This window comes from Bombina bombina, chromosome 3 (genome assembly GCF_027579735.1).
Source record: "Bombina bombina isolate aBomBom1 chromosome 3, aBomBom1.pri, whole genome shotgun sequence".
Lineage (NCBI taxonomy): Eukaryota > Metazoa > Chordata > Amphibia > Anura > Bombinatoridae > Bombina > Bombina bombina.
This window is the reverse complement of record NC_069501.1, coordinates 164,968,557-164,992,253: the sequence shown is the minus strand read 5'-3', so window position 1 is coordinate 164,992,253 and position 23,697 is coordinate 164,968,557. Positions and strand designations below refer to the sequence as shown.

At 40.0% G+C, this 23,697-nt stretch overlaps 1 protein-coding gene across 1 annotated transcript in view; it reads left to right on the top strand.

Moving 5' to 3' along the window:
- Positions 1 to 23,697, top strand: part of GBE1 (1,4-alpha-glucan branching enzyme 1) — a gene marked incomplete in the record, with an annotated part of 419,714 nt that overhangs the window by 161,018 nt on the left and 234,999 nt on the right. Inside the window, 2 exon segments of the mRNA XM_053705194.1 lie at positions 4,658 to 4,773; positions 11,965 to 12,092. Of these exon segments, the coding sequence (XP_053561169.1) occupies positions 4,658 to 4,773; positions 11,965 to 12,092 (244 nt within the window).

Sequence of the window (23,697 nt, the reverse complement as noted above, 5' to 3'; positions counted from 1 at the left end):
TCATCCGGAGATCTTTGCCCAAATACTTCGACGTTGGGGCAAACCAGAGATAGATCTCATGGCGTCTCGCCAGAACGCCAAACTTCCTCACTACGGGTCCAGATCCAGGGATCCGGGAGCGGTTCTGATAGATGCTTTGACAGCACCTTGGAACTTCGGGATGGCTTATGTGTTTCCACCCTTCCCGCTGCTTCCTCGATTGATTGCGAAAATCAAACAGGAGAGAGCATCAGTGATTCTAATAGCGCCTGCATGGCCACGCAGGACTTGGTATGCAGATCTAGTGGACATGTCATCCTGTCCACCTTGGTCTCTACCTCTAAGACAGGACCTTCTGATACAGGGTCCATTCAAACATCAAAATCTAACTTCTCTGAAACTGACTGCTTGGAAATTGAACGCTTGATTTTATCAAAACGTGGTTTTTCTGAGTCGGTTATTGATACCCTGATTCAGGCTAGGAAGCCTGTTACCAGAAAGATTTACCATAAAATATGGCGCAAATACCTATACTGGTGCGAATCCAAAGATTACTCCTGGAGTAAGGTTAGGATCCCTAGGATATTGTCTTTTCTACAAGAAGGTTTAGAAAAGGGTTTATCAGCTAGTTCATTAAAGGGACAGATTTCAGCTCTGTCCATCTTGTTACACAGGCGTCTGTCAGAAAATCCAGACGTCCAGGCCCTTTGTCAGGCTTTAGCTAGGATCAAGCCTGTGTTTAAAGCCGTTGCTCCGCCATGGAGTTTAAACTTAGTTCTTAACGTTTTACAAGGTGTTCCGTTTGAACCCCTTCATTCCATTGATATAAAATTGTTATCTTGGAAAGTTCTGTTTTTAATGGCTATTTCCTCGGCTCGAAGAGTCTCTGAGTTATCAGCATTACATTGTGATTCTCCTTATCTGATTTTTCACTCAGACAAGGTAGTTCTGCGTACTAAACCTGGGTTCTTACCTAAGGTAGTCACTAACAGGAATATCAATCAGGAGATTGTCGTTCCATCCTTGTGTCCAAATCCTTCTTCAAAGAAGGAACGTCTTCTACACAATCTGGATGTAGTTCGTGCCCTCAAGTTCTACTTGCAGGCAACTAAAGATTTTCGCCAAACTTCTTCCCTGTTTGTCGTTTATTCTGGACAGAGGAGAGGTCAAAAAGCTTCTACTACCTCTCTCTCGTTTTGGCTTCGTAGCATAATACGTTTAGCCTATGAGACTGCTGGACAGCAGCCTCCTGAAAGAATTACAGCTCACTCCACTAGAGCTGTGGCTTCCACTTGGGCCTTTAAGAATGAGGCCTCTGTTGAACAGATTTGCAGGCTGCAACTTGGTCTTCGCTTCATACTTTTTCCAAATTTTACAAATTTGACACTTTTGCTTCTTCGGAGGCTATTTTTGGGAGAAAGGTTCTTCAGGCAGTGGTTCCTTCTGTATAATGAGCCTGCCTATCCCTCCCGTCATCCGTGTACTTTTGCTTTGGTATTGGTATCCCAGAAGTAATGATGACCCGTGGACTGATCACACATAACAGAAGAAAACATAATTTATGCTTACCTGATAAATTCCTTTCTTCTGTTGTGTGATCAGTCCACGGCCCGCCCTGTTTTTAAGGCAGGTAAATATCTTTTAAATTATACTCCAGTCACCACTTCACCCTTGGTTACTCCTTTCTCGTTGATTCTTGGTCGAATGACTGGGACTGACGTAGAGGGGAGGAGCTATATCAGCTCTGCTGGGTGAATCCTCTTGCATTTCCTGTTGGGGAGGAGTTATATCCCAGAAGTAATGATGACCCGTGGACTGATCACACAACAGAAGAAAGGAATTTATCAGGTAAGCATAAATTATGTTTTTTTAGTGGAAGTGACAGATTTTGGCAGAATGTATAACTTATGTTCTCAAAGTCACCTTCATTTTGATTGTTATTAATTAATATTCTATAAAGGAGTATTTAATCGCTGGTGGGCAAAAGATTTTGCAACTAGATTAGTGTTATGTAAAACATAATAATCTTTTTCTCTTTTTGCACTCCACAGCCTGTTTAAAAAATGTGGCTTTTAACTTACCACTTTAAATGATTATCTCTCGTTTTAAGCCCATGGCAATATAGTGCTTAGTGTTGATTGGCTAAGCACATAAATAAAAAAAAGTAATTGTTTTATAAGAAATATCTTTCAAGCAACAATATGCCCACACATTTCACAGTACACCTCACAAAGTACAATGACATTTGGGAAATGAAAGAAAAAAACTTCAGAGAAACTGTCAAGGTTGGAAATGCCAGAATGAACATTAATTTAACTCTGGTTAATAATAGGAGCAAACTGGAGAAAGGAAGTTTGTTGCTGGAGGGAAAGTAAAGCATTTTACCGTTGTAAAAATAAACCTTGGCAAGGTAGATAAAATACAGGGAAGAAACTTTAAAAAAATAAATAAATACAAACTACTATAGTTTAAAATTAAAGGGACAGTCAACACCAGATTTTTTGTTGTTTAAAAAGAAAGATAATACCTTTATTACCCATTCCCCAGTTTTGCATAGCCAACACAATTATATAAATACACTGTTTACCTCTGTGATTATCTTGTATTTAAGCCTCTGCAGACTGCCCCCTTATTACAGTTCTTTTGACAGACTTGCTTTTTAGCCAATCAGTGCTCACTTCAGGGTAACTTCACATGCATGAGCTCAATGTTATCTATATGAAACACATGAATTAATGCCCTCTAGTGGTCAAAATGCATTCAGATTAGAGGCAGTCTTCAAGGTCTAAGAAATTGGCATATGAACCTCCTAGAATTAGCTTTCAACTAAGAATATCAAGAGAACAAAGCAAAATTGGTGATAGAAGTAAGTTGTTTAAAATTACATTCCCTATTTAAATCAAGAAAAAATGGGACTTGACTTTCCCTTTAAAGCTCTTATGCTGTCAATTTGTTTAAATTGAGTCCAAGATTTTTTTTTAAATTCATATATTTATCAGTATGTATACGACATAGCATTTTTTTATGATGTTCCCCAAACACTTGTGTTGCTGCATAATATCCAGGTATTAACTGGGTGTACTGTAATTGCACATTTTTGGAGATGGTTAAAGCCCTTCCTAAAGAGAGAGAGTTAAATTTAAAGGAAAATGTTTCTGAATGCATAATTAGTTTAAGGCATATATTTTGTAATGCCTTTAAAGGGATACTAAACCCATATTTTTTCATTCATGATCAAGATAGAGCATGCAAATTTAAGCAACTTTATTATTTACTCCTATTATTATTATTATTTTTTCTGCGTTCTCTTGGTATCTATTTGTAAAAGCAGGAATAAAAGCTTTAGAGCCGGCCCATTTTAGGCTCAGAACCTGTGTTTTGCGTGCTGATTGGGTGGCTAAATGCAAGCCCTATCCAGGGTAATGAACCAAAAATAGGCCAGCTCTAAAGCTTTCATTCCTGTTTTTTCGAACAGATACCAAGAGAACGAAAAAAAAATGACAATAGGAGTAAATTAGAAAGGTGCTTAAAATTGCATGCATCCCTTTAAGTTATATTCTGAATCTCTTGGTTATGTTTTAAATGTACCTTTTAGTCTCAATCTTGAAAGGGTCCTAAAGCCACCCCTATACTTGCAGACTTTTTTTGTGTTATCTGCTCGCGAGGCACAACCAACCAAGATACGACCTGTAGCTCCATTTACTTGCTGTAGCGTTCATAGGGACAGTCTACTTGAAAATGTTTGTTTAAAAGATAGATAATCCCTTTTATTACCCATTCCCCAGTTTTGCATAACCAACACGGTTATATTAATATACGTTTTACCTCTGTGATTACCTTGTATCTAAGCCTCTGCAGACTGTCCCCTTATTTGTTCTTTTGACAGACTTGCATTTTAGCCAATCAGTACTGAGTCATAAATAGCTCCACGGTAGTGCACAAAATGTTATCTATATGACACACACGAACTATCAATGTTTTACTGTGAAAAACTGTCAAAATACACTGAGATAAGAGGCGACTTTCAGCGGCTTAGAAAACAGTTTGAGTCTACCTAGGTTTAGATTTAAACAAAGAATGCCAAAATAAAAGCAACTTTGATTAAATATAAGTAAATTGTTTCAAATTGCATGCCCTGTCTGAATCATAAAAGGTTAATTTAGACTATCCCTTTAAGCTGTAGATTTACATTGCTCTGTTGGTTTTAAGCTATTGTACATTCAAAGCATCACTGCGAGCAAACACTATAGCAAGTAAGTGGCACTACTGTGTACTCCTGGTTGACTGCTCTTGAAGCAGATTAGGAAAAAAAAAGTCCGGATATGGGGGTGGCTGGTGTGGACCTTTTCAATTTAAAATTTATAACCAAACCAAGCGATTCAAAAGGCATTACATAGTATATGCCTTGAACTAATTTATATATACAGAAACAATTGAAATCTTCCCCTTTAACACTACTTCTGAAATTCTTAGTATAATAATATTTTCACCTAATTATCTGTGGCTTACAAGGTAGTATGTTTAACTTGCATGAAGTTTTAGTGTTGTAGTTGGTATGTGTGTATATGAAAATAAAATGCACAAAAACAAATTCAATTACCTGTGTTAAATATTCTAAGACAAAAAGTTACAGTAGAAGTATAAATGCAATATTTAATGGTTCTTTTTAAATTCATAGTTGGGAAGTTTTGAGATTTCTGCTTTCCAATTTGCGATGGTGGATTAAGGAATATGGTTTTGATGGGTTTCGTTTTGATGGTGTTACATCAATGCTTTATCATCACCATGGCATAGGTAAGTAATTTTTAACAGTAGTTTTCAACTTTTTTCTGTTTAGGTGTATATATATATATAACAGGGCAATTCCTATTAGTTACAATCTCAGTACTTACTGGAATCAATGTATTATGTATTGGCTTTAACTAGACAAGTAGAAATGGTATTCATTCTTTTTATGTAGCAATGAACAAAATTATTACTCCCCTTTAACCGTTTTGAAGTTGATGCCCTGACTTACCCCTTCCAATCTTAGTTCTTTTCGCTAAAGACTAGTCAGTGCAAAATACCTTATTTTGGACTTCATTACATGTATCATAGAGAGTCTGTGTGAAATTATATATATATATATATATATATATATATATATATATATATATATATATATATATATATATATATATATATATATATATATATATATATATATATATATATATATATATAAAATCAAATCTAATATACCCGAGGTGTTCCCCAGTTCATATACAGGCGTACCTCTGAGATATTGCGGGTTTGGTTCCATACCACCACAATTAAACTGTAGCACAAATATTATTTATCTTCTACATGAGCAAAAATAGAAATCATGCGTATCTCTTAATTTCACAGGTTTGTGTCAGATATATTAATGAAGTAAATATGTAGAAATCAGATATTTGTTTTATGTTTTCTGGAAATTAATATTTGATATTAATAAATACATATAGTTGTGACGTGAGTCACCAAGATCTGAGGGCCTGTTATTGGAACATTCTTTAGGCAGGAAGCACATGGGCTTAAGGATACCCAGAGACTGCATGGAGATGTGGAATATGATATGCTGGACACCCCATGTACTTTCATAACTCTCATATCCATGTCACCCTGTATCCATAAATACAGGATGGGTACAGGGTGTGAGTGCCCCTTGTGGGAGCAATTGTGACTCTATAAACCAAGTGGGCATATAGGACTTAATAGTTAATAAGAGCTGTTTTTATATTTTATTTACGTTTCTGATCTGATTGTGTCTCAGATATGAAGAGAGTTGACAGAAGGAAGAATTTTGATACTATAACACATATCTAAGATAAAATTAGGAATAGCTTTAGGATATAGCCTTATTAAGATAATAAAAGTCTTTGTTTAAATATGAGCAAGTAAAAACAGATATGTGATTAAGGTTAGGACAGTTTCGGCGGTTTCGAAAGTGATCCAAGCCTTACCACGTTCTGCTAAGCGCAAGCGTAGGGTTTATCATAGCGGCCCGGCCCAGGGTTTGTCCTCACCGATGGAAGATCCAGAGGCTCTATACGATGACGAGGCCCACTCTGATTCTTTGGAGGAGGCACCTTCTGGGTTTGAGTCCGTGTCATCTAAACCTCCGGCAGCGGAGGAGCCTGGTTACAGATTTAGGATGGAGAATTTGCACTTTCTGCTTCGTCAGGTGCTTGCTGCTCTGGAGGTTCCGGAAACTAAGATACCAGAGGAACCTGCGATTCCTAAGCTTGATAAGGTATACGAGGACAGGGCAGTAACTCAGTCTTTCTTAGTTCCCATTAAGATGGCTAATATTATTAAGAACGAATGGGAGCGATTAGGTTCTTCCTTTTCCCCTTCTTCCTTTTAAAAAACTGTTCCCCGTTCCGGACTCTCAGCTTGAGCTGTGGGGGACCATCCCTAAGGTGGATGTGGCTATCCCTACGCTCGCGAAGCGGACGACTATTCCCTTCGAGGATAGTTTGTAGTTTAAAGAGCCCATGGATAAAAAGCTGGAAAACATGTTGAGAAAGATGTTTCAGCACACAGGGTTTGTTTTTTCAGCCAGCAGTGGCCGTTGCGGCGGTCTCTGGAGCTGCGACATATTGGTGTGAATCCCTGTGTGAAATGGTCGAGAGGGAGACATTCATCCACGAGATACAAGAGAAGATTAAGGCGCTGTAGATCACTAATTCTTTCATCTGTGATGCCTATATGCAAATTATTTGCCTGAATGCTAAGGTGTCGGGTTTTTCTGTTTTAGCGCGCAGGGCTCTGTGGCTAAAATCTTGGTCTGCGGACATGACCTCTAAGACGAGGCTGTTGTCCCTGCCTTTTCAAGGAAAGATCTTGTTCGGTCCAGGATTGGATTCGATCATATCCACGGTAACGAGAGGCAAGGGAGCTTTCCAACCACAGGATAAGAAGGCTAAGCCTAAAGGATCTACTTTTCGTCCCTTTGTGCGGACAAGGCCCAGCGCCAGCAACCCACCGCACAAGCAGACCAGTCCAAGGGATTTTGGAAGCCTGCTCAAACTTGGAACATGTTTAAGCAGAGCAAGAAGCCCGCCGAGACAAAATCAGCATGAAGATGCGGCCCTCGACTGGTCTCCGGGTCACGTAGGGGGCAGATTATCTCTATTCTCAGACGCATGGTTGCAGGACGTTCAGGACCCTTGGGTTCTAGAGGTGCTCTCTCAGGGTTACAGAATAGGGTTCAGATCCCATCCGCCCGAGGGCAGATTTCTCCTGTCAAACCTGTCTTCAAGACCAGAAAAGAGAGAGGCCTTTCTAGAGTGTGTGAGAGATCTCACCTCTCGGGGTTATCATACCAGTACCCCTAGCAGAAAGGGGTCTAGGGCACTATTCCAACCTTTTTGTGGTTCCAAAGAAGGAGGGTATGTTCCGCCGGATTCTGGACCTAAAGTGTTTAAACAAGTTACTGAGTGTTCAATTGTTCAAAATGGAAACAATCAGATCTATTCTGCCCCTAGTTCAAGAGGGACAGTTCATGACGACTGTAGACTTGAAGGATGCTTACCTTCATGTGCCAATTCACAGGGACCACTTCAGTTTCCTAAGATTTGCATTTCTGGACCAACACTTTCAGTTTGTGGCCCTTCCTTTTGATCTAGCGACGACCCCGAGAGTCTTCACAAAAGTTCTGGGGGTGCTCCTTGCAGTGGCCAGATCCAGGGGCATTGCGGTGGTGCCTTACCTGGACGACATCCTAGTTCAGGTGCAGTCGCTCGGCCTCGCAGAGGATCATTCGAGGGCTCTTCTACTTCTGCTCCAATCTCACAGTTGGAAGATAAACGCAGGAAAGAGTTCCCTCGTTCCCAGCAACAGGGTGGAGTTCCTGGGCAAGATAATAGACTCTATGTCCATGAAGATATTTCTCACAGATCAGCAGCACAGGAAGCTTGCGTCCACCTGTCTTGCCCGTCAGTCCTCCACAAGCCTATCAGTGGCTCAATGTATAGAGGTCATACGTCTCGTGGTGTCAAGCATAGATGTCATCCCATTCGCCAGGTTCCATCTCAGACCTCTTCAATTGTGCATGTTGAGACAGTGGAACAACGATCATTCATATCTATCACAGCTGATATCGATGGATGTTCGGACTGGGAACTCCCTCTCTTGGTGGATTCATTCCGGAGCAACTGTCCATGGGGACATCCCTCTTGCGACCTGGGAGATTATGACCATGGACGCCAGTCTGACAGGATGGGGAGCTGTTTGGGATGCCAGGATTGCACAAGGAAAGTGGTCCAGGGAGAAGTCTCTCCTTCCGATCAACATCCTAGAACTTGGAGCGGTTTACAATGCTCTGAAGGCTTGGCCTTCTCTGGAGTCGGTCAGTTTAATCAGATTCCAGACCAACAACATTACCTCGGTGGCTTACATCAATAATCAGGGGGGTACGAAGAGCTTCCTCGCGAGGGAGGTTTCTCGGATTCTGGAGTGGGCGAAGTCCCACGACTGCTCGCTGTCAGCGATTCACATTCCAGGTGTGGACAACTAGGAAGCAGACTTTCTCAGCAGACAATCCTTCAATCTGGGGGTGTTTGCATAGATTTGTCACAGATGTTTGCAGAGATTTGTCACAGATGTGGAGCGCCGGAGATAGATCTCATGGCATCCAGACTCAATTGCAATATACCTCGATACGGGTCGAGGTCCAGGGATCCCCGGGCAGAGCTAATAGATGCCTTTAGTGGTTCCTTGGGGATTCAGCCTAGCTTACATTTTTCCACCGTTACCACTTCTACCTCGCGTAGTGGCACGCATCAAACAGGAGCGGGCCCCGGCCATTCTGGTTGCTTCTTCGTCGCCGCGGAGGACGTGGTTTGCGGATCTGGTGGGGATGTCATCCTCTCCGCCTTGGAGGTTATCTTGTCGCAGGGATCTGTTTCACAGGACCCCTTTCAACATCGTAATCTAGATTCTCTGTGTGGATATTGAACGCCTAGTCTTGGCCAAGAGATGCTTTTCAGAAAGTGTGATTGATACTCTATTTCAGGCAAGGAAGCCAGTGACTCGTCGCATCTACCATAAGGTGTGGAGGACTTACTTGTCCTGGTGTGAGAAGCATGGATATCCTTGGCATAAGATGAAGGTATCCAGGATTCTGTCCTTTTTCCAAGATGGTTTGGAGAAGGGTCTTGCCTCTAGTTACTTAAAGGGACAGATTTCAGCATTATCAGTTTTGTTGCATAGGAGACTCGCTGAGCTCCCTGACATTCAATATTTTGTTCAGGCTCTGTCTAGAATCAGGCCTGTCTTTAGACAGTCGGCTCCACCTTGGAGCTTAAACTTAGTCCTTAAAGTTTTGCAGAGGGTTTCATTTAAACCTATGCATTCCATAGACATTAAGATTCTGTCCTGGAAGGTTCTCTTCCTGTTGACTGATGCATCGGCATGCAGCGTATCTGAACAAACTGCCTTGCAATGTGATCCTCCTTATCTAGTGTTTCATGAGGATAAGGCTGTACTTTGCACTGGGTTGGGTTTTCTCCACATGGTGGTGTCTAACCGTAACAAGAAATAGTTGTTCCTTCTTTGTGTCCTAACCCTTCTTCGAAGGAGAGGTTACTTCATAACCTGGATGTGGTTCGTGCCTTGAAGTTCTATCTTCAGGCTACAAAGGATTTCAGACAGTCTACATCTCGTTTTGTGGTGTATTCTGGGAAGTGCAAGGGGCAAAGGGCCTCTGCTACTTCTTTGTCTTTTTAGTTGAGGAGCTTGATTCGCTTGGCTTATGAGACAACTGGACATAAGCCTCCTCAGAGGATCACGACTCATTCAACTAGAGCTGTGGCTTCGTCTTGGGCCTTCAAGAATGAGGCCTCTATGGAGCAAATTTGTAAGGGCTACCTGTTCCTCCTTACACACTTATACAATGTTTTACAAATTTGACGTTTTTGCTTCTGCGGAAGCTGTTTTTGGGAGAGAGGTTTTGCAGGCTGTGGTGCCCTCAGATTAGGGTCCGCCTTTTACCCTCCCGGTTTCATTCAGTGTCCTTTAGAGCTTGGGTATATGTTCCCAATTGTAATAGCCATGGACTCTCCTCCCCTTTTTAGATGGAAAACATAAATTATGCTTACCTGATGATTTCATTTCCATCGAGGGGAGGAGAGTCCATGGCTCCCGCCCGTATTTCCCTTGGGCGGCCCTAAATTTATTCATCTTCTGGCACCTTTTTTACCCTGATATTTCTCCTACTGTTCCTGATCCCTAGGCAGAATGACTGGGGGATGAGGGAAGTAGGGGAGGTATTTAAGCCTTTGGCTGGGGTGTCTTTGCCTCCTCCTAGTGGCAAGGTTCATAATTCCCAAGAGTAATGAATGAAGCCGTGGACTCTCCTACCGTCGATGGAAATGAAATTATCAGGAAAGCATAATTTATGTTTTATCATTAAATTGTGATTACTACTTTTTGTTCAGCATATTTGAACTGTAATGAGTGTCTTCTTGACAATCTGGATGTTTTAAGAGCTCTCAAATATTATGTGGAAGCCACAGAAGATTTCAGACTGTCATTTTTTTATTTATTTTTTAATATACTGATGCTTCTATTGATCATATTTGCAAACAGCTACTTTGTTGTCTTTGCAGACATTTATCACTTTGATCTGTATGTCTTATTATTATTATTATTAGTTGTTTGTAGAGAGCCAACAAATTCTGCCGGATCAGCAGTACCTGAATTCACTGTTTGTCTCCTAATATTTCATTGTGATTTTGTGGACTTCACTGCTTGGGTATAGATTCCCACACATGATAACTTGTGGACTCTCACTATCTGATGAAAGAAAACAAAATTTATGCTTACCTGATAAATTAATTTCTTTCATGATGGTGAGTCCATGAGTCCCGTCCTTTTTTTATGTTCAGATGGCTAGAGTACTTGTTTTGCACTCTGCTTTTTTTGCTGCGTTTTCTGTTTTACTCATCTGCTTGGCTATATGTATGACTGAGAATCATGGAAAGTGGAAGAGATTTAAAGCTCTGGTGTGTTTGGTGTCTTGTGTCTCCTCCTAGTGGTCAGGAGGAGACTTTCCCCACATTTGATGAGTCACAGACTCTCACCATCATGAAAGATGGCAAGTTCATTTTAAAGTCAACTGAAAAAAAAAGCTACATTTTATACAATCCTGTAGAAACGTTTAGAAATATAATCATTGTTGAAAAGGAAAAAAAGTTTTATTTTATATTTATTTTTTTAATTGCTATGCAGAAGAAATACTAACTTTAGAGCTAGGTATCATTAAAGCTAAATCAATATAGTCTGATATCAAACTAGGTAAGGTTTTTTTTTTTTCCCCTTAAATTGAAATATCTGGAAAATTAATGGGACAAACCTAACATTTTTTTGTCATGAGTCAGAGCATAAATATTTTTATTAAACTTTTTTACTTCATTCTCATTGTGTTTTTTGTTGAAGAGAATGTGTAGGGTAAGTAGCGTGTGTCTGGAGCAGTTTTGCTGCATAACTTTTAATCTTTTGAACACTAGATGGCAGCAGTGTTTCCACAATGTATAACATTAAAATCATTTTTGCACAACTTTTGTCATATTGTGCTCCAGACGTGAGTGCTGCCTACCTGCTTTAAAAAATATCTATATTTATATGTATGCTCTGTCCAGATTGTGAAATAAAAACGCTAGTTTCATGTCCATTTTAATCATTCCTTCTGAAATACTACATTTCAAATGTTATTGCAATCAAGATATGTAAGCATTTGCAAAAACAGGATTACTTGAACCTTCTATCAAACTAAAATGTAATTTCTTTTTACTGCATAAATAACTGCAGTGATTGTTGAGTTTTCTTTGTTGTTGTTTTTTTTAAATTATATTTGCTTAACAGTTTGCAAAATCTGATTTTAACATGTTATTTAGTTTGACATACAGTATAAATACAGTATACATTTTTATCCCTTTGAACTTTTTTCCCTTCCCCTAGGATGTGGTTTCTCTGGTGACTACAGTGAGTATTTTGGCCTACAAGTGGATGAAGACTCGCTTGTGTACCTTATGTTGGCAAACCACATGGTCCATTCCTTTTATCCTCACTGCATTACAGTAGCAGAGGTATTTACAGCTTCTTTCATAAGGCATTCTAGACATTTTTTTAAAAAAAAGCTGTCATATTTCTGTGATTCTTAAACGGAAACCTTTAAAATCTATATATTTTATTTTGACACTTAGTTTGATGCTTGGTGGTGGTAAATCATGGTATATCATAATGTGCAAAAACCAACAAAAGAAATGCTGGACTGAGTGAATCCTGTGTGTGGCGTGATAAGGCATAAACTTAGGTAATTACCTAAGTTTATGCCTTATCACGCCACACACAGGATTCATTCAGTCCAGCATTTATTTTGTTGTTTTTTGTGTATCATAAGTTTGCCAGGCAGCACTGCAGGGCTGAGATTTATACTGTTTGAGGGTTACTATCCCATGGAGGGCACACAATTTTACTCTCTCCTACCAGTGGTCCCACGGGATGAGCCGGACACAGAACTGGCCAGAGTATTCTCGACCAGTAAATCAGATTATGCATTGAGTGATTTGTTTGAGGATATGGACATATTATGAGGCCTATTTATCAAGCCGTCAACCGCAAATACGCTGGAATTCTGCAGCGTAATTGTGGCGAGCCTGATTCACCCTATTTATCAAAGCCTACAGACCGGCAAAAGTTGAAATTTGTGACGTAACACGATTCACCAGTCTAAATCTGACACAGATCGATGCTTACGTCATTACAGATGTTCCGAATACAAATTCGTCACTATCTGACAACTTTTGCAAGTTATCAAACTTCTAACAGGTACGCTCGCCACTATTCTGGCCCAGCGTACCTGCTTTTCAATCCGCCATCCTGGAGGCCGCAGATGCCATAGGAATTAATGGGAGTCTGAAAGCGGTGAAAGCTCATATTCGATGCTGCCAGATATCCCATTGATTTCTATGCTAGAATAAAATTAACGTTTACACCTAACACCCTAACATAAACCCCGAGTCTAAACACCCCTAATCTGCTCCCCCCGACATCGCCGCCACCTAAATAATATTAACCCCTATCCCGCCGCTCCCGGAGCCCACCGCAACTAAATAAATATATTAACCCCTATCCTGCCTCTCTCGGAGCCCACCGCAAATCTAATAGTTATTAACCCCTATCCCACTGCTCCTGGAGCCCTTTGCAACTAAATAAATGTATTGACCCCTAAACCCCTGGCCTCCTGCATCACTACCACTTACTAAACCTATTAACCCCTAAACCGCCAGCCCCCCACATCGCCATAAACTAATTTAAGCTATTAACCCCTAAACCTAACAACCCGCTAACTTTACATTATAATTACCTCATCCCTATCTTATAATAAATTTAAACTTACCTTTAGAATTAAAACAAACTATATTAAACTATTAATTAACATACCCTAACTATTATACTAAAATTACATTAAACTATATTAAACTTAATCTACCCTAACTATTATACTAAAATTACATTAAACTACAAATTAAATTAACTATATTATATATTTAAAAATCTAACCCTACTCAAATTGTTTAAATCTAATAATAGTAAATCTACTATTAAAAATGACTAAGTTACAAAAAAATAACAACTAAGTTACAAAAAATAAAAAACACTAAATTACACAAAATAAAAAATAATCAATATTTAAATCAAATATTTAAACTAATTACAAATATTTAAACTAATTACACCTAATCTAATAGCCCTATGAAAATAAAAAAATAAAAAAAAAACCCTAGCCTAAACTGCTAATAGCCCTTAAAAGAGCCTTGTGCGGGGCATTGCCCCAAAGAAATCTGCTCTTTTACCTGTTAAAATAATAAATACAAATACCCCCCCCCCAACAGTGAAACCCACCACCCACACAACCAAACCCCCCAAATAAAAACCTTTCTAAAAAACCTAATGGCATTTATCTCTTTCAGCTCAAACTCCTAATCTAAAATTAAAACCCACTGAATAAACCCTTAAAAAAAACTAACACTAACCCCCGAAGATCCACTTACAGTTTTTGAAGACCCGACATCCATCCTCAACGAAGCAGCAGAAGTCTTCATCCTAACGGGCCAAAGTCTTCATCCAGATGGCATTTCTATCTTCATCCATCCGTTGCGGATGAAGATAGAATTAAGGTGGAAAAAATCCTATTGGCTTTTGCAATCAGCCAATAGGATTGAGCTTTCATCCTATTGGCTGATCCAATCAGCCAATAGGATTGAGCTTGCATTCTATTGGCTGATTGGAATAGCCAATAGAATGCAAGCTCAATTCTATTGGCTGATTGGATAAGCCAATAGGATGAAAGCTCAATCCTATTGGCTGATTGCAACAGCCAATAGGATTTTTTCCACATTAATTCCTATTGGCTGATAGAATTCTATCAGCCAATCGGAATGTAAGGGACGCCCTATTGGATGACGTCATTTAAAGGGAAACTTCATTGTTCAGAAGACGTCGGAAGAAGAGGATTCTCGGTGCCGCATGTCTTGAAGATGGAGCCGCTCCACGCCAGAGGGATGAAGATAGAAGATGCCCGCTTGGATGAAGACTTCGGCCCTCTTGGATGAAGACTTCTACCGGCTTCGCTGAGGACTTCTGCTGCTTCGTTGAGGATGGATGTCGGGTCTTCAAAAACTGTAAGTGGATCTTCGGGGTTAGTGTTTGACAGTTTAGTTTAGTTTTTTATTTTGGGGGGGCGGGTTTTTTCTTTTTTTTTTAAATATTAGTTTTTATTGAAGTTTTTCATTTACAAAATATAATCAACAAGATAAACAATATACAACTCTTAGCTGTACATTCTTTGTTTTCCACTGTCAATACCTCGCTGTGTGCGTCACTCAAGATCTTAAAACTTTCTGACAAACAAGCCTTGGGCAACCTTTGGTGAGTATTGGTTGATATAGTTGTGAGTTTGTTATTGCCTGACTAGAGAGACCCACGAGGTGAGAGAGAAGAAGGTAAATCAGTAAGGCGAATACATTTTCATTATGAACAATTAACAGTAAACGGGTATTCCACAGGTTTGACGGCTAACAGGTTCAATATAGCCTGTAGCTTATAACTTAACTTATCACTTATGACCATCCTTCCTTTCCCCCAGAGCCAGTGTTAATTTTGACGACAAATTTCAATTTAGTCTTAGTTTTAGTCTTTTGACTAAAATGCCATTTTAGTTTTAGTCGTATTTTAGTCATCTGAATTGTTTTAGTTTTAGTCTAGTTTTAGTCGACTGAATCTCCAGTAGATTTTAGTCGACTAAATCTCTAGTATCTACTGGAGATTTAGTCGACTAAAATCTACTGGAGATACAGAAGTGCAACTTTAAAATATAAAAAAAACAAAACTGTAAACTGTATTGGCTGTATTGCACATATTACCCAATATAAAAACTTTAACAGTTCTCTGTTAATAATTAAAACAAGTATCAAGTAACTCAACATAACAAAAAGTTTCTGCAGCTAGCACAGGCACAGCATAACTTAAATCCATACTCATGGGTTATGCTTATTTCTATAGGAAGAATCAATTGATTGTTCACAGATTCGAAACATTTTCGGCAACGAAATTATCACTGCTCTAGAACTTTGAAACAAATTATATAGTCCTGGAGTAAAGGTTTATTAACCTGATTTGATTTATGGTATTAAGGTTTGAACATGCAATACAGATTTAACAGATTTAACTGTTGTGGTATATAACATGTCTTTATTTATCTTAAAATTTAATAAAATTAAGTTTAGTAAATTTTACAAAAGAGCAGTAATTGGATAGGGATTGATTAACACCTTGCATAAAATGTTTTTGTCAGCAAATTTTGATTTAGTTTTAGTCAGTCTTTTGACTAAAATGTCATTTTGATTTAGTTTTAGTCATAGTCTTTTGACTAAAATGTCATTTTGATTTAGTTTTAGTCATAGTCTTTTGACTAAAATGTCATTTTAGTTTTAGTCGTATTTTAGTCATCAGAATTTCTTTAGTTTTATAGTCATTTTAGTCTAGTTTTAGTCGACGAAATTAACACTGCCCAGAGCTTTTGCTCTAAACTCTCATGCTCAGAGAGGGAGTCTGTGTGTTATTAATAGATGGGGTGTCCCAGTAAAATTTTACGTCTAAATATATAGGGAGCCTATTAGTTCGATAGTAGCCATACTGTTCTAAAGGTAAGATATCATCCATTTTTTGGAGCCAAAGTGCTATAGTGGGGAGTTGAGGGGATTTCAGTATGTGGCAATAACTAGCCTAGCGCAGTTGAGTCCCAAGTGTAATAGTGCAACTCGCAGTTTACATTTATTTATGGGGGTCTTGTTAAGTAACGCTAATTCTGGCGTTAAAGTAAAGTCTTCCTTGGGGGGGCTTTTTTATTTTCATAGGGCTATTAGATTAGGTGTAATTAGTTTAAATATTTGATAATTTTATTTTGTGTAACTTAGTTTTTTTTATTTTTTGTAACTTAGTTGATATTTTTTTGTAACTTAGTAATTTTTAATCGTCAATTTAAATAATTTGAGTAGGGTTAGGTTTTTAAATATATTATATAGTTAATTTAATTTGTAGTTTAATGTAATTTAGTTTAATAGTTAGGGTAGGTTAATTAATAGTTTCATATAGTTTAATGTAATTTAATGTATTTTTAGTATAATAGGGTAGATTAATTAATAGTTTAATATAGTTTAATGTCATTTTAGTATAATAGTTAGGGTAGGTTAATTAGTAGTTTAATATAGTTTATTTTAGTTCTAAAAGTACGTTTTAATTTATTATAAGATAGGGAGGAGGTAATTATAATGTAAAGTTAGCGGGTTGTTAGGTTTAGGGGTTAATAGGTTAATTTAGTTTATGGCGATGTGGGGGGCTGGCGGTTTAGTGGTTAATACGTCTAGTAAGTGCTAGTGATGTGGGAGTTTAGGGGTTAATACATTTTATTTAGTTGTAGAGGACTCCGGGAGCAGCGGGATATGGGTTAATAACTTAGAGTTGCGGCAGGATAGGGGTTAATACATTTGTTATAGTTGCGGTGGGCTCTGGGAGAGGCGGGCTATTGGTTAATACATTTTAGTTGCGGTGGGGTCTCGGGGAGCGGCGGGATAGGGGTTAAACATTTTAGTATAGTGGCGGTGTTTAGTGACAGGATATAAATAAAGTTGGGAAAAAGCCAAATAACAGCGAGATCGATGACTGTTAGTTAACAGTCCGCTGCTCATTGCCCCGTACTTGGTGCGCAGCTTTTTGACGGCTTTTTTGATAAATAAGGAGATTGTATTCAGTTCCGCGGCCACGATGTTAGGGGAGCGTATTGGTGCCGGCGAATGCAGCATAGTTGAAATTGATTATCCCAGGTTCGATAAAATATATAGAAAAAAAAGTGGCCAACACTAAAGCTTTTGTAATGAATGTGAAACACACCAAATGCCTGCGAGACACCAATACAATACAATACATGTCTGGAATACAACACAAAGATTTCAAACCCGCAGATACCACAATAGGAATAGAAGTCGCGGGAGGTCATGTAACAGATTCAGGGATCTAAATCACCTAGTGGGAATAGTCACTTTCTTAGACCCAGTGATGTTGACTCAGGTGAGGATTGCAGTATATCAGAATCAGAAAAATCCAATAAGGATAGATCAGGAATCTTGAAACAGAATCAAGATGCAGCAGTTTATGATATGCATACTCATAATATAGGTACACAACCAGCTACGAGACCTAAGGAGAAAGGGAAATATTATTCTACCCCTAGTAACATCTCTCAGGTATTGCCTACTAATACTAGGGATAGTTTTACCTTCAGTTAGCACACATCTAGGCACCAACCAGGTAGATCAGGTTTTTTCTTTGACCCAGAGGAACCGAGAAGGTTGAGGGGCCACAACAGAACAGGTATCCTCTCAGGGGGGCGAAACCAGCCACCAAATACAAACCCTCAGCGTCATAAACCTCTCAAAGATTGTTTTATGTAAACCACAGGTTCAACTTTTGAGCTTGTGTTTGGGTTTCGTACCCTTGACTGGATTTAATTTGTTTAAAACTATGCTAAATTTAAATTGTCTTGTTCGTAACATCACACTTAAGAAACAGTTCTCTGGTAGTGATGAGCAATCTATAACTGTTCCAGATGATACTATTGTTGCTCACAATATAGCGAGAATAAATGTCAAAACTGACCTAAGTTTTTCTGAAACATGTGATGACATTTCATTAGACAAGCTAGCTAGCGAAACATATGTTGATACCTCACAAATCAATGTGTAGGTTTAAAAAAAAAAAAAAAAATCTACCTTCCATCCAATCCACAGCAGGGGCCCCCTTGTGGAGAAGTTCTATAATAGAGTGGAAAAGGATCTCAAAGATCTTGCATTTAATAAAAACAAACGTGAGATCATGGATAATTTATCTAAATTAGAAAGACAGGCTCTACAGGAGCTTTAAACTAATGATGATATTGTGATCAGAGCAGCTGACAAGGGGGATTCTGTTGTGGTGATGGATAGACAGGCATACAGAGATGAGGCTTTACACCAACTTACCAACAACACCCAATATTCAGTTTTACCAGCTGACCCCACTAAATTGTACCAGAAGGAATTGATGCACCTTCTTGATGATGGTCTTGAACAGAGATTTCTCCAACATTGGTGTGTCCGGTCCACGGCGTCATCCTTACTTGTGGGAATATCTCTTCCCCAACAGGAAATGGCAAAGAGTCCCAGCAAAAGCTGTCCATATAGTCCCTCCTAGGCTCCGCCCACCCCAGTCATTCTCTTTGCCGTTGCACAGGCAACATCTCCACGGAGATGGTTAAGAGTATGTGGTGTTTAGTTGTAGTTTTTTTATTCTACTATCAAGAGTTTATTTTAAAATAGTGCTGGTATGTACTATTTACTCTGAAACAGAAAAAGAGGAAGATTTCTGTTTGTGAGAGGAAGATGATTTTAGCAGCTGTAACTAAAATCGTTTGCTTTTTCCACATAGGACTGTTGAGATGAAGTAACTTCAGTTGGGGGAAACAGTTAGCAGGCTTTTCTGCTTAAGGTATGACTAGCCATATTTCTAACAAGACTGTGTAATGCTGGAAGGCTGTCATTTTCCCCTCATGGGGACCGGTAAGCCATTTTCTTAGTCTCAAACAGAATTAAGGGCTTAATATGGGCTATAAAACTGGTAGACACTTTTAGGGGCAAAATCGATTGATTTATTTGAGCATTTTATACATGTTTATGTCTGAAATTCACACTTATAAGCTTGGGGAACGTTTTTTAACGTCAGGCACTGAGTTAGACACCTTTCCAGTCAGGAAGGGCCTTCCCAGTTGTAGGCTGAGCCTCATTTTCGCGCCATTACTGCGCAGTTACTTTTGAGAGCAAGATATGCAGATGCATGTGTGTGGATCTGAAAGTGGTTAGAAAAGTTCCTAGAAGGCTTCTTTTGGTATCGTATTCCCCCCTGGGTTTGGTAAAGTCGCAGCAAAGGCTGTAGCTGGGACTGTAGAGGGGTTAAAACTGTAACAGGCTCCGGTTTCTTTATTTTAAGGGTTAATGCTCTGAAAATTGCTGTGCAATACTTTTAATGCTTTAAGACACTGTGGTGAAAATTTGGTAAATTTTGAACAATTCCTTCATACTTTTTCACATATTCAGTAATAAAGTGTGCACTGTTTAAAATTTAAAGAGACAGTAACGGTTTTGTTTTAAAACGTTTTTTTGTACTTTCTTGACAAGTTTAAGCCTGTTTAACATGTCTGCTCCTTCAGATAAGCTATGTTCTATATGTTTGAAGATCAATGTGTCTCCCCCTTCAAAATTGTGTGATAATTGTGCCATAGCGTCCAAACAAAGTAAGGACAGTACTGCCACAGATAGTAAAGTTGCCCAAGATGATTCATCAGATGAAGGGAGTAGACATAGTTCTACATCATCTCCTTCTGTGTCTATGCCAGTTTTGCCCACGCAGGAGGCCCCTAGTACTTCTAGCGCGCCAATGCTTATTACTATGCAACAATTGACGGCAGTAATGGATAACTCCATAGCAAATATTTTATCCAAAATGCCTGCATATCAGAGAAAGCGCGATTGCTCTGTTTTAAACACTGTAGAGCAGGAGGGCGCTGATGATAATTGTTCTGTCATACCCTCACACCAATCTGAAGGGGCCATGAGGGAGGTTTTGTCAGATGGGGAAATTTCAGATTCAGGAAAAATTTCTCAACATGCTGAACCTGATGTTGTGACATTTAAATTTAAATTGGAGCATCTCCGCGCACTGCTTAAGGAGGTGTTATCTACTCTGGATGATTGTGACAACCTGGTCATTCCAGAAAAAATATGCAAAATGGACAAGTTCCTAGAGGTTCCGGTGCACCCCGACGCTTTTCCTATACCCAAGCGGGTGGCGGACATAGTGAATAAGGAGTGGGAGAAGCCCGGCATACCTTTTGTCCCCCCTCCTATATTTAAGAAATTATTTCCTATGGTCGACCCCAGAAAGGACTTATGGCAGACAGTCCCTAAGATCGAGGGGGCAGTTTCTACTCTAAACAAGCGTACTACTATCCCTATCGAGGATAATTGTGCTTTCAAAGATCCTGTGGATAAAAAATTGGAGGGTTTGCTTAAAAAGATTTTTGTACAGCAAGGTTACCTCCTGCAACCCATTTCGTGCATTGTTCCTGTCACTACAGCAGCGTGGTTCTGGTTCGAGGAACTAGAAAAGTCGCTCAGTAGAGAGACTCCGTATGAGGAGGTTATGGACAGGGTTCACGCACTCAAGTTGGCTAATTCTTTTATTTTAGATGCCGCTTTGCAATTAGCTAGATTAGCGGCGAAAAATTCAGGGTTTGCAATTGTGGCGCGCAGAGCGCTTTGGCTGAAGTCTTGGTCAGCGGATGTATCTTCCAAGACAAAATTGATTAATATCCCCTTCAAGGGTAAAACTCTCTTTGGACCAGAATTGAAAGAGATTATCTCAGACATCACTGGGGGAAAGGGCCACGCCCTCCCGCAAGATAGGCCTTTCAAAGCCAAGAATAAGTCTAATTTTCGTTCCTTTCGCAATTTCAGGAACGGACCAGCTTCCAACTCTGCATCCTCTAAACAAGAGGGTAATGCTTCACAAACCTAACCAGCCTGGAAACCCATGCAAGGCTGGAACAAGGGTAAGCAGGCCAAGAAGCCTGCTGCTGCTAACAAGACAGCATGAAGGAGTAGCCCCCGATCCGGGACCGGATCTAGTAGGGGGCAGACTCTCTCTCTTTGCTCAGGCTTGGGCAAGAGATGTTCAGGATCCCTGGGCACTAGAAATAGTTTCTCAGGGTTATCTTCTGGAATTCAAGGAATTACCCCCAATGGGAAGGTTCCACATGTCTCACTTATCCTTAAACCAAATAAAGAGACAGGCATTCTTACATTGTATAGAAGACCTGTTAAAAATGGGAGTGATACACCCAGTTCCAACGGCGGAACAGGGAATGGGATTTTACTCAAATCTGTTTGTGGTTCCCAAAAAAGAGGGAACTTTCAGACCAATTCTGGATTTAAAGATCCTAAACAAATTTCTCAGGGTTCCATCGTTCAAAATGGAAACCATTCGAACAATTCTACCTACAATCCAGGAAGGTCAATTTATGACTACCGTGGATCTAAAGGATGCGTATCTACATATTCCTATCCACAAGGATCATCATCAGTTCCTAAGGTTCGCCTTTCTGGACAAACATTACCAGTTTGTGGCGCTCCCATTCGGGTTAGCCACTGCTCCAAGGATTTTCACAAAGGTACTCGGGTCCCTTCTAGCGGTCCTAAGACCAAGGGGCATTGCAGTAGTACCTTACTTGGACGACATTCTGATACAAGCGTCGTCTCTCTCAAAGGCAAAGGCTCACACAGACATCGTTCTGGCCTTTCTCAGATCTCACGGATGGAAGGTGAACATAGAAAAAAGTTCCCTGTCTCCGTCGACAAGAGTTCCTTTCTTGGGAACAATAATAGATTCTTTAGAAATGAGGATTTTCCTGACAGAAGTCAGAAAGTCAAAGCTTCTAAACGCTTGTCAAGTTCTTCATTCTATTCCACGTCCTTCCGTAGCTCAGTGCATGGAAGTGGTAGGGTTGATGGTTGCAGCAATGGACATAGTTCCTTTTGCGCGAATTCATCTAAGACCATTACAACTGTGCATGCTGAAACAGTGGAATGGGGACTATACAGACTTGTCTCCAGTGATTCAAGTAGATCAGAAGACCAGAGACTCACTCGTTGGTGGCTAACCCTGGACCACCTGTCCCAGGGAATGAGCTTCCGCAGACCAGAGTGGGTCATCGTCACGATCGACGCCAGTCTAGCAGGCTGGGGCGCGGTCTGGGAATCCCTGAAAGCTCTTCTCCCGATAAACATTCTGGAACTGAGAGCGATATTCAATGCTCTCAGGGCTTGGCCTCAACTAGCAAAGGCCAGATTTATAAGATTCCAATCAGACAACATGACGACTGTTGCTTATATCAATCATCAGGGGGGAACAAGGAGTTCCCTGGCGATGAGAGAAGTGACCAAAATAATAGAATGGGCAGAGGATCACTCCTGCCACCTATATGCGATCCACATCCCAGGTGTGGAAAACTGGGAGGCGGATTATCTGAGTCGTCAGACATTCCATCCGGGGGAGTGGGAACTTCACCCGGAGATCTTTGCCCAATTAACTCAATTATGGGGCATTCCAGACATGGATCTGATGGCGTCTCGTCGGAACTTCAAGGTTCCTTGCTACGGGTCCAGATCCAGGGATCCCAAGGTGGCTCTAGTGGATGCACTAGTAGCGCCTTGGACCTTCAACCTAGCCTATGTGTTTCCACCGTTTCCTCTCATTCCCAGGCTGGTAACCAGGATCAAGCAGGAGAGGGCCTCGGTGATCTTGATAGCTCCTGCGTTGCTCGCAGGACTTGGTATGCAGACCTGGTGAATATGTCATCGGTTCCACCATGGAAGCTACCTCTGAGACAGGATCTTCTGGTACAGGGTCCATTCGAACATCCAAATCTAGTCTCTCTCCAGCTGACGGCTTGGAAATTGAACGCTTGATTTTATCTAAGCGTGGGTTTTCGGATTCTGTGATAGATACTTTGGTACAAGACAGAAAACCTGTAACTAGAAAGATTTACCATAAAATATGGAAAAGATATATCTGTTGGTCTGAATCCAAGGGATTCTCATGGAGTAAGATTAAGATTCCTAGGATCCTTTCCTTCCTACAAGAGGGTTTGGATAAGGGATTATCAGCGAGTTCTCTAACGGGACAGATTTCTGCTTTATCTGTCTTGTTACACAAACGACTGGCAGCTGTGCCAGATGTTCAAGCATTTGTTCAGGCTCTGGTTAGGATTAAGCCTGTTTACAGACCTTTGACTCCTCCCTGGAGTTTAAATCTAGTTCTTTCAGTTCTCCAAGGGGTTCCGTTTGAACCTTTACATTCCATAGATATTAAGTTGTTATCTTGGAAAGTTTTTTGTTTTTGGTTGCTATTTCTTCTGCTAGAAGAGTTTCTGAGTTATCTGCTCTGCAGTGTTCTCCGCCCTATCTGGTGTTTCATTCAGATAAGGTTGTTTTGCGTACTAAGCCTGGTTTTCTTCCAAAGGTTGTTTCCAACAAAAATATT